The sequence below is a fragment of the Podarcis gaigeae genome (assembly GCF_964106915.1).
Source record: "Podarcis gaigeae genome assembly, chromosome: 10".
NCBI lineage: Eukaryota > Metazoa > Chordata > Lepidosauria > Squamata > Lacertidae > Podarcis > Podarcis gaigeae.
The window spans coordinates 22,630,613-22,642,910 of NC_139686.1; the positions used below are offsets into that span (position 1 = coordinate 22,630,613).

At 39.7% G+C, this 12,298-nt stretch overlaps 1 protein-coding gene across 2 annotated transcripts in view; it reads left to right on the forward strand.

Annotated features, from left to right (window-relative positions):
• Window positions 1–12,298, forward strand: part of KDM7A (lysine demethylase 7A) — a 50,397-nt gene that overhangs the window by 14,143 nt on the left and 23,956 nt on the right. For both annotated transcript variants that reach the window (XM_083700119.1, XM_083700120.1), the window contains exons 2-5: window positions 2,725–2,810; window positions 8,579–8,696; window positions 9,434–9,594; window positions 10,547–10,688. In XM_083700119.1, the coding sequence (XP_083556245.1) occupies window positions 2,725–2,810; window positions 8,579–8,696; window positions 9,434–9,594; window positions 10,547–10,688 (507 nt within the window). The remainder of the gene's footprint in view (window positions 1–2,724; window positions 2,811–8,578; window positions 8,697–9,433; window positions 9,595–10,546; window positions 10,689–12,298) is intronic.

A 12,298-nucleotide genomic window follows, 5' to 3' on the forward strand; every position in this document is an offset into this window, starting at 1 on the left:
GGGTATAATGCTGATGTTGCCACTAAAGCAAAAAGCTTCTACATGAAATCACTTCTACATTATTTTTAAAAGGCAACTAGAGTAAGAAAGTGTTATGAATTTTTAATACATTGTGGTATAAAATCTATTTATTTTCATCTAAAGCTGTTGGGTGACATACTGCAAGTAGGTTGCTAAGCTCACTTCATATACTTCATTCTTTTTACATGTTTTATTCACTTTTAAGGCTGTGTAGAAAAGTGGGGAAGGGAAAGGATGTCATTCTGTGAACAAAAAGTATATATCAAAGATTGGGACTGCTCCTGGCCTAAATTAACAACACTTAATTTATATACAGAACTGTATTCTTCAGTTTATTAATGAATGTATATGTATTTCTGGTGAAGCACCTTGCTCTCTCCACCACTGTCAGGGGCTTAACCCTCTTTCCTCATGGAATCTGAACCTCTAAAGCAGGGGCAGCGAACCTGTGGTCCTCCAGATTATGCTGAAGTACAGCTTCCATCATCCTTGCCCTCTGGTAATGCTGGCTTTGGTTGATGGGAGTTGGAGTGAAATAATGCACAGGTTTCCCACTCCCCCCTCTAAAAGGCAGTAAAAAATATGCTGGTAGTTGGGTTAGAGAGAGGGTTGTATAAGGGAAGAAGGTGTAAAAAAGCAGTATGGTGAAAGGAAAGTGAACATATGTTGCTGGTTTTTGTTACTACAGTGGAACCTCGGATGTTGAATGTCTCTGTTGACGCAGGTTTTGGCTTTAAAATACTGAAAACCCAGAAGTAACTGCTTCAGTTTTCAAACGATTTTTGGAAGCCGAATGTGCCTCATGGCTTCCTTTTTGAGTTTCCCTATTGTATTGAGGCTTCCACTTTCAGCTTTCAAATGTTTAGGAAGCCGAACGGTCTTCTGGAATGGATTACGTTCAAAAACTCGAGGTTCCATTGTATATACCATACCTTTGACAGAGACAGAAAGTAAGTGCTCATTAGTTGTTTTATAAGTGTTGCTAACTATATTTCATTCTTTCTGCCCTTGTGAAATGATCACATCAACCCATTTGTGGTGGTTTGCAGCAGAAAGTAGAAAGGATGTAACTCCTGCAGTAGTGAGTTTCCAGGCGAAAGGTAGTAAGAGCACTTCTGTGCTTTTATTGGGAAGTAGTTTTAGTAATTTCCATACAACACCTCCTAAACTGAAAAGAACTTGGAATCCTCTCCAAGTGTAATGATTCCTTCCTTTCATTGCCACCAACTGATTAGTCAATTGGTGTTCTGTTGTTGCCAAGCCAGGAAGAAGGCACTTTACCATTTTCTTTTCTTCAGGCACAAGGCCTGTTTGTGGCAGTCGCCTGTGCTATTTGGTACAGGGAGGAGGGTTTCTATCTTGCGCTAGCCTTCCACTTTGAGAAGAGTATACTTTATCTAAAGGAGGATAAACTGGGGAGGGTGGGCAGAGAGACGTACTAATGTGCTTAATTAATTTGGTTAAGATAATATTGCCAATTAGCATAAGGAAACTATCTAATAGCGTGTGATATGTCTTCAGTTAATTGGAGCTATCCAGTCACACTTTTTCCTTCTTAGTTACAGCAGAAGTCTGAAGCTTCTCTCTCTCTCTCTCTCTCTCTCTCTCTCTCTCTCTCTTTCCGTCTGTTTTAAAACTTGGCTTAATATACTCTTGCTTTGACCTCTAGTAATACTTACTGTCAACATAAAAACATAAAGAGCTAAGGAAGAAAGAAAGGCAATGTTTGTTTGCAGTTTTACAATCTAATGGAAAAACAGCTTGCTTTGGAATACAATATACCTGTTTAATGGTGGTGTTCAGATTTGTTGAATAACGGGCTGCATTTTCTGCAATATTATCAAATAAAACTTTGCCAAATGTTTCTGTTATCTAGTCCTTATGATAATTTACCTACCTCTCAATTTATGCCCTTACACTTTGATAAGTGAAAGATTTACGAGTTCTCTACAGTTTACTGACTATAATTAAATTATACGCATACAGGTCACTTGCAATTTGCATCTGGTTCGCCAGAAGTGGCTTAGTCATGCTGGCCACATGACCCAAAAGCTGTCTGCGAACAAACGCCGGCTCCCTCGGCCTATAGAGCAAGATGAGCACGCAACCCCAGAGTTGTCCGCGACTGGACCTAATGGTCAGGGGTACCTTTACATTGTGGGGATGGTGTGTATTCACAAAACCGCATATAGTTGAGCCCACCCCAAACAATCCTTACCTTCTGGAGGTAGCATGCGAGACAGGTCTTACCCCACAAGCAAGGTAGAAAAGGTTTTGACTCTCTGCCTTGCTTACTGGGTTCTGGGAAGCTCAAGAGGGAACAAGCTCAAGTTCTTTATTTAGTAGATGTATACCTTGTCCACCAGACTTGAGCCCCGCCAAAAGTCTAACAATAACATGCAGCACCACATAAAATAACATGGTTTGCTCTGTTTCATAATTGGATTTCATCTGTCACTTGCCAGCAGCCATTTCTTAAGGCTGCAGCAGAGAAGACAAGACAAAGGATACAGGGTGCCTCCACTGGTGCAGCTGAGGCAGCAAGTTTTGGTGTTTCCTTTCCTTGAACTTTTGCACCCCAGCTGGTGATGAGAAGAACTTGTAACTTGTCCTAAGGTTATATATGTAACTTCTGATAATTTTCCTTAAAAGGTGCACTCGCAACTTAAGAGTTCCTGAAGATTTTTCTTCTTCTTCTTTTAGTTGTGTCAGAGTAGAAGAGCACCATGCTGTTGACATTGATCTGTACCACTGTCCCAATTGTGCAGTTCTTCATGGACCCTCCTTGAGTAAGTAATGATTTAAGCAGTGATGCATGTTGTTGTTGTTGTTGTTTTAAAAAATAATTTAAACCTCACCTTTCAGTTTTTAAAATGGCCCTTTTGGGGGCTTGCATGTATGAAAAACACAGATATAAAAGCAAAGCCATTAATTACACATGGCAGAAAGAAGCTTAGAATAGGCCAAATACCTGGTGAAATAAAGAGAGTGCCCAAAAACCGTAAGAGGAGGCCAACTGAGGAGAGTGTTCCCTAAGGAGGAAGTTCCACATCTTTAGGTGCCATGGCCAAAAAGATTATTCCCCATGTCCCATGTAACCATACTTCTGAAGCTCAACAGGGCATGGAACTATGTGTAAGATAACGTGCAGTTTTGTGTGGGTGGAGATGGTACTACAGAAATCCTGGTAGCAAATCATTTAGGTCTTTTATATATAACTACTGTATATAAGCAATCCAAAAGCCAGCTCAGATTAAACAAAACTGGAGTAATATCATCGCACCTTGGATCTCAAATGCCTTGCAACTCGAACATTTTGGCTCCCAAACACAGCAAACCCAGAAGTGAGTGTTCCGGTTTGCGAACATTCTTTGGAACTTGAACGTCTGACATTGCTTTTGCGGCTTCCAATTGAGTTCAGGAAGCTCCTGCAGCCAACCGGAAGCTGCGCCTTGGTTGTTGAACATTTTTGGAAGTCAAATGGACTTCCAGAACGGATTCTATTTGACAACCAAGCTACAACTGTATGCTAAAAAAATAAAAATAATTTTCAGCCATTCTGATTGCATTTTGTATTGGGAGCAATATGAGTGCTTTTCAAGGGTATTGTAGAATGCATTGCAGTCCAGATATAATGAAGGGAGGTGTGACAGTGGCCATATTTGCTTTACTGAGAAAAGACTGCTGGCATAGCAGCCTGACCTGTGCAAATAAACTGCATTATATGGGTTAGCCATGGTGCAGCATTCGATACGCACCAGTATTCTTATACCTTTTAGCTCCAAACTGTGGTTTGCAACTATGATTAAGAATTTTGCAAACTGTGATTTGAGCTACCTGCAGTTTGTGAAAATTGACATAATGCTGCATCATGGTCAGCTCTGAACATGAAAGGGAAGTGGAGGAGTATGTGAGCATGTGGGGTCCTCCTGAACTCCTGTGTTGGCAAAGCTGGTTTCTTGACTTGGAAACATGCATCATAGATCATAGAATCATGGAGTTGGAAGGGACCACTTGGGTTCAATCCCCTGAAATGCAGGATTTTTTTGCCCAAGGGGGGGGGGGTTTGAACTCACAACACTGGGACGAAGTCTTGTGCTCTACCAACTCAGCATGTGTTTCTATAGAAACAGAAGAAGCATCTTTTTAGTCTGATGTTCACAGATTACATATAATACATTCTTATTCTAAACAAATAATGAGTTTACTGTCTCCAGCAATAGCTCACACAGTGAAACCCTTTCATCATCTGGTTCTAGAATGCCAAGTGCACTCTTAAAATGTGCAGTACTAGATCATGTTTTCTTTACTGTTTGTTCAGAATGAGCTATAGCTCTAAATGGCGACCTTTCATTCAGGAGAGTTTTACTTACTAGATCTTAGCAATGCTATCCATTTCAGAATTTCCCAAAGGTTTGGTGGTTTTTTGCTTTTGTTCTGTAAAATGTGTCTGATCAGTAGCCCTCAGAATACCATCATTTCCAGTATGAAGTTAACTATGTTATTCCTTGCTGAATCTTGATTGGAGTATCAGTTAAGCTCCCAGCCTCTTGGCCTGTTGTTCCAAATCTTCCTGGTGAGCTTGGTGTCCCTTTCAAGGCCCTGAAATAGGCTCCAGAATGCTAGAGCCATTTAGCAGATGGCTGTTAAGATTTGGTGCTCTCTGGCATGCACATATAGGACCTGTTGTGGTTGGTAGGAAACAGTCAAACTCATCAAAGAACAGAGGATTCCTTTACCATGCAAGAAGGCCAAGCAGACCAATCAGCAGATCACTGGACTTTCTATGGCACTGTGTTAGAGGGTCATTGCCAGGCCAATCTGATTGTACCTGACAAAGGTACAGGGTGAAACTCTCTGTTCAGGACTGAAAGTCTTAGCCTGCTTTGTGATTGTATTGTAATAAGAAATAGATCCATCCTGAATAAATAGATCATCCTGATTTCACGTATCTTGATCTGCCCAAAAAGCTGTAGTTGTGTAGTATCCTAAGAATCTCAATTTAGTTTTTGTCACTAATGGTGAAGCAAAAGAATCTGTTAGCTACTTTCAAATATCATTGAGGAATTGCATTTGGAAAGCTGCAGGGAAGCTTCTAAGACAGGCAGATGTGCTTAAGTTACCTTCTGGCCTTCCTTCTCAATCTGGGAAAGTTGAGGAGTCGGGTGGGTGTGCCTAGGACCTCCTCCCCAGTTTAAGCCTCAAATAATTCCCTTTGAGAGGTTAACAGTTGGAAGATGAAGCTTAGGAACAAACTGAAATTAATGCTTCATCAACTTTTATCTATGATTTATTCCTGAATATTATTTGAACCCCCATTAAACATCAAGCAATGTTCAACATTGCTTCTCAGGGTAGGTTACAATGTTTATCTGTTTGAAAATGGGTTTTCTTAAGTGTCCTTTAGAAGGTGCAGTATAAAATTCCTAGCTCTGGCTAATAAATAATTTTAGGGTAATTGCTTATAATATATTATACCACCTTGAACTTACAGATAAATGAGATGTTTGCCTTTCTGAAAGTTATTGCAAAGGTACACTGGACTCTAATAGATTTCTTGTTTTACTCTTTTCATATGTGTGATACTGTTGAATTGCTGTTTTGTTTTTATTTCTCTTATTGAAGCTAGCCTAATATTTGTTAGAATAAATATTGAAAACTTTGACTACAGTAATCTTTACCTTTTTAAAAAAATGCAATTTATAACTACTGGCAAGTAATACTAGCCTGTTAATTCACATACTAATTTGTTCTATAGAGAAGTTCAGTTACATCAGAGGCTTTGTCTTGTGTCTTTTGTAGTGCAGCTGCCCACCTTAATAACTGTCAGATAACATTGGCTGCTTTCCAAAGTGGTCACTGAGCTTGAAGAAACAGGTGTGTACACATGGAAAGAATGATATGCATCATTCCGCACAGAAATATGCACACCCAAGGCACACACGAAACGACTGCCACATGGAAGTCTCCTTTAAGGGGTTGCCTATGGCAGCTGCCTTGCTACAGCAAGCTGTTTTCGTGTATAATCCAGGCTCTTAATATTTGCTATACAGAAAATGTACCAAGTCTTTGTGATGAGCTGCCACATAAAATGGTTTGGAGTATGAAGCCAGTTTTTGGTTTTGTTTTTTAAAAAGAGCCGTTGAAAGTGGTTTCTGTGTATCGGCCATCCTGTGTGCACTGAACCTTCTCTAGACTGTGATCCAGGCAAAGCATAAACTTTGTTGCCAGGCCCATTGAAACCCTTTTTATCATGAAGTAGGACACAAGCTGTTTGATTACTGTGCAGTTTCGCTTGTGGTGTATGCTTCAGTTCTGCGTGACATGTTTTCCAACTTAAGTTTCAGATATCATACTACTTCTGAGTAGTAAACTGCAACTTGCAGTTGTGTTGAGAGAGTTGGATGACAGTCAAGCATATATTGTAGTAATGCCCTTCTGCTCCTTTGATTAGTTGGAGTAATACAATCCATTGGTTTTGAAACAATGAAAGCTTAATGAGTTCAGAATGCCTAGATGAAATTACTAATACTCTGTCAGCGGCTCAATGTGGAGAATTAAATTTATTTTTTTATTTTAAAAAACCCATAAAGAACAGTAGCTTCAGTGGACACAAGATTTCATAAATACAATTAGTAGTAAACTCTTTCAGATGTTCAAAATAATACATGCTTTGAAGCATGTTCATCTAGGCATGGTTGGAACCCCCCCCCCCAATACCTTTCAGACCTTCCTACGCAACATGGAAACGTTGGGCTGGAGTGGTCTGCCTGTAGCATGCTTCACACATTATTTTTGAATGCTTGAAGTGTGCTGTCATGGTTGACAGTTGGAAGGTGAAAGATAGGAATAAGATACTAGGTGGAATTCAGTGTTGCACTCTTCCAATCGTTCCACCTGTGCATGCATTTCAACTTACCAAATAGAACAACCCTCTTCTCCTCCCACAATGTGCTATTCTGAGGGTTCTTCTGACCTTCCACTTGAACCAATTTTGGGGGGTGCAGGTGGAAGAGGAGGGAAAACTCTCTTATGCAAGTGGAAGCCCTTGCATAGGTCTTCCACTGACAGAGCTGGTTTAGTGTATTCTATCCCCTGAATGTAATGCTTGAATTAAGTATGGCTAGGGAAATGATATAAATTCTAAATTTAGGGATTTTAATCAACATCTTTCTTTTACGGATATATCCACCACCTAAAATAATTAAATCAGTATACCTTTTTTGTGTGTGAGAGAATTTAAATAAGAAGCTTGCCCCAGATGGAAAATTGTGAACCCCATATAAACCATGCTGAGATCCTAGAGTAAAGAAGGGACTGCAAATTGTTATAAATGCTTGTAGAGGAGGAACAAAAAAAATTCCTTCCAGTAGCACCTTAAAGACCAACTAAGTTAGTTCTTGGTATGAGCTTTCGTGTGCATGCACACTTCTTCAGATACACATGAAAGCTCATACCAAGAACTAACTTAGTTGGTCTTTAAGGTGCTGCTGGAAGGAATTTTTTTTGTTTTGACTATGGCAGACCAACACGGCTACCTATCTGTAACTGTAGAGGAGGAGTAGCCAATGTGGTGCTCTCCATATGTTGTTGGACTACAGCTTCCATCAGCTCCAGGAATGATGAGAGTTGTAGTGCAAGGGTTACTTTGGTTCTCCCTTTTGAGAGCACAGTATGTGGCCTGGTTCCAAGCACGTTTTTCTGAGATGGAGAACAAACCCTGGAGCTGAGCACCTCTCTTCTAGCACTGCTCCCTTCAGTACTTTATTTCTTGCTTGTATTAAGCCAGAGTTTCTCTTCTGTCTCAACCATGGCTTTATGGCAGTTTACAGACCAGAAATATAAGCTAGGAGTCATAAGCCAGAAATGATGCAGCAAGAGGGGGAGGGAATACTCTGCCCAATGTTTGTTCCTGTTACTATTAAACTATGGTTTTTGAAGCCTGGAACTATTATCCAGCTGTAACTTTAAGAAAATGTTACGAATTGTAATATTTGGCTCGTAATAGATTTTTCATGCAAATGAGTTCTATTGCTTCAGTTCTGAGTGTAAATGTAGTCTAGACTTTATATTAGTTTCTTTAATGATGCCATCACCCAGCTCATTTATAAATGGTTTGGTTTTTTTCCAATTCAGGGCAGAGGATGATATTCACTAATTAATAGCAGGCAGCTTGTCAGAAACTGTCTGAGATCCAGTTTGGTGATGTGATATTTGGACTTGGAGACCTGGGGTCAAATCTTTGATTAGTTGTGAAGCTTCTCTAGGGTTAATCCACACTATTTAAAGCACATGGCTTCCCCTAAAGGAACTTGTGAACTGTAACTTGTTAAAAGTGCTGAGAACTGTAGCTTTTGGAGAAAGCAAGTACTTCAGTTGTATGATGTGCATATGTGACCTTGGACCCAACCATGCATGTTTAAGCATATCTTTCCTTATGGGATTTTTAAAAGAGAAAACTGGATAGTTCTCTTAAATGTCTTGAGGAAAGGGCCAGGGACAAATGTGGTAGTTGCAATTAATTTTAGAAGCTAATGTTTTAATCCTTACTATCTAGTGAAGAAGAGAAGGAACTGGCACAGACATGACTATACAGAATTTGATGATGGTTCCAAGCCAGTACAAGCTGGAACAAGAACATTTGTTAAACAGCTACGTGCTCGCTCCTTCCCAAGGTAAGATAAGTTGCATTAGAACATATATAAGAGCAGGTGCAGAAAGTCTTGTCATTTTTTCTAGCTCCTTCAAACAACAGTTTTGTCTTCAAGCCATAAACTTTAACACACTAAAAATAATGGGCAGCTGAATGTCTTTTTGGCTAAGACATCTGATGGTGATGGTGATATTAATTACTATTACTATTATTCATACAATTTGAAGTATTTATAATTAAAATTATTATTATTACATTTATTTATATCCTACCCTTTTCTCTGAAGGGACTCAGTATTTATAACCTGCCCTTCATTGAATGCTTTCAATCCCAGAATGGGGAACAATCAAATAAAGTAATAAAAATATGCAAAGAAGTAGTATACAAGAATTACAAAATCCATAAAAACAGGGCTATTTAATAACAAACAAATTAATAGCTCCAACATAATGCAAACAAAGCTAAACTACGAGAGCAACAATTCAGATTTCCAGCTGACACTGGAGATACCAGTACTGCAAGAATTCTATTGACTTCAGTTGTTGCAGTGCTGATTTACAATGGTAGTAGTAAATGAAGCTACTATAAACACCCAGCTTAAGTATCTATATGCTATAACTGTTAGGGAGAATGAAAGCCTTAAATTTCAGAAATTGCATTGAAATTACTTGCTGCTCTTCTGGATTAGGTGTGATTAAATACTCAGGTTTTACTGTCATTTAGTTTTCAAATGTTAAAAAATATTGTTGTTTTTTGTAGTGCTGATGACATCATTTTGAAAATGCATGGCAGCCAGTTGACACAAAGATACCTGGAGAAGCATGGGTTTGATGTTCCCATTATGGTTCCTAAATTAGATGGCCTAGGTCTCAGGCTTCCCCCCTCTACTTTCTCTGTTCTGGATGTGGAACGATACGTAGGTATGGTCTGTTATGAAGCACAGGGTAAAAACATGTGCAGTAATTAAAATGGTAATAAAACCATGTTTACTGTAATTAGAAGTGGGGCTACCTAAACTGATGTATGCAGTCACTAATGGAGTTTAGCCTTTGTCACTCTGCTCTGTGAATGTGGTATGCAGAATACTAACATGTCAACTCTTAGTCAGTGCAATGCAAGCAACTTTGTGGACAACTTGTGTGTAGCTTTAGGGCCCCTTCAAATTAGAACAAAAAAGCGAAAGCAGCCTTTTGGAGTTTTGGAAGTTTAGGCATTACATTTCTTTGCTTGCATCTTTACTGTGATAAGGTTTGAGAACATTTAGTTTAAGCTGTGTTCTCTACACTTTACAATTTCAAAGATGAAAGCTTTTAAATGTGTGATCCAGTGTTGTGCAAGCAGGTTTCTCTTTGCTTCTGTCTTGCTTCCTTCAAATTGTTCCAGAAGGGTTCCCTGTTGTCAGGGGCAGCTTTTGGGGGATTCAGATAGGAAATGAGAGCCCCCTTGTGTACTGAGGCCCATTCTGCTCATGCACAGACAGCATTAGATGACACCCTCTATATTTAGACTACACATCAGATTTAGTGAGATTACTCCAACAGTAAAAGTGTGATATCTACATTATCACTATCTCTGAAATTGTAGTTCTAGGTTGCTGGTAAGACTGATCACTTTGTTGGGTAGTGAGGGATAACCTTCAGGTTTCTATGAATTTCCTCAGTGCTTCACAGTTATTCCTTTTACTTTAAGAGAGCATTACAATATAATAAAATATGTCTTGTTCTATATAACTTAATTGTTGCTTATTTTTTAGATTACTAACTACTACTTTTTAAGAACACTAGAAATGTTATAGAAAGCAATATTTTGCCAAAATCCCTAGATGTGACTTTCAGTTATGTTTATTGGTGATCCTTGTTTTCTTTTTTACAGGTGGTGATAAAGTGATAGATGTTATTGATGTGGCAAGACAAGCAGACAGTAAAATGAAGCTCCATAATTATGTTAAGTATTTCACAAATCCTGACAGACCAAAAGTATTAAATGTGATCAGCCTTGAATTTTCAGACACAAAGTGAGTATATGGTTTTTACACATTTGTTTTGAAATCCTATATCAGGAAGTGGATTACGATATAATTCCCTGGCTTCTTAAAGGCTTGCTCTAATTAAGTAGGAAAATCAGTCTTGGAGGCTGGCATTTGGCAATATGGAGTTTGGCAAATGAAAGTACAGTGGTACCTCGGGTTACATACGCTTCAGGTTACATACGCTTCAGATTACAGACTCTGTTAACACAGAAATATTGCTTCGGGTTAAGAACTTTGCTTCAGGATGAGAACAGAAATCGTGTTCCAGTGGTGTGGCAGCAGCAGAAGGCCCCATTAGCTAAAGTGGTCTTCAGGTTAAGAACAGTTTCAGGTTAAGTACGGACCTCCGGAACGAATTAAGTACTTAACCCGAGGTACCACTATAAATATAATTGGTCTGCTTCTCATGTCATATTCAACCATACTTTACAACTATGGTTGAATGTAAACTAGCAGCAAAAAGGTCCACCTTGCTTAAAATTCCCCAGGGTCCTACTGCTTCTGCTATGCTGCAGGTGAAGCAAGCCCAAGTCTGGCTTCTTGTGTCATCTAAACCTGCAGTTTGGAGGAAATGAGCAATGGGTTTAGTTGACACAACAAGTAAGATTTGGGCTTGTTTAATCTGTGCAATGGTAGCAGTGTATTGGGAACTTTTGAACAGTGTACAGTAGCATGCACTCATTCACATTTAGCCACAGTTTGTTTTATCTTGTGGTTTAATGTGATATGTAAAGTAGGTCACAGTAATTTGATTATGATACCTTTGTCTAAAACTTAGCAGGAATTACCCAAAAATAACTTTGTTTGAAGGAATGAATGAGTACCATTTGATCTTTTAAGGGTAGCATCTGAGAATATGCTAAATATTAATTGGTTATATGAACCGCCACTGCCACTTTTGACTTCTGTAGAGCTACTGTACTTAATGTCCAGATGTTGTGCGGACCCCCCTGGTTGAAATTATCAATTTGTCCCTTGACACGGGGACATTCCCAGGGGAATTGAAGGAAGCAGTGGTGTGTCCACTCTTAAAAAAAAACTTCATTAGATCCCTTAGACCTATCCAATTACCGCCCAGTTTCAAATCTTCCATACCTGGGTAAGGTAATTGAGAGAGCGGTTGCTGAACATCTTGGTAGGTTTCTGGAGGAAACATCGGCATTAGATCCATTTCAGTCCGGTTTCCGTCCTGGTTTTGGGACGGAGACGGCTCTGGTTGCCCTAACAGATGATCTCCGTAGACAACTGGATCGAGGCGGGTCAGGACTGCTGATCCATTTAGATTTGTCAGCAGCCTTTGACATGGTCGATCATGATCTTCTGGACCACCGCCTTGCAGACGTGGGGATACAGGGCATAGCCCGTAACTGGTTGTGCTCTTTTATCTCTGGTCGGGGACAGAGGGTGGCACTAGGGAGGGAAATGTCGTCGCGCCACTCCTTGGTGTGTGGAGTGCCGCAGGGCGCAATTCTCTCCCCGATGCTTTTTAACATCTTTATGCGCCCCCTTGCCCAGATTATCCGGAGCTTTGGGCTGGGCTGTCACCAATATGCTGATGACACTCAGCTCTATCTGCTGATGGATGGCCACACTGA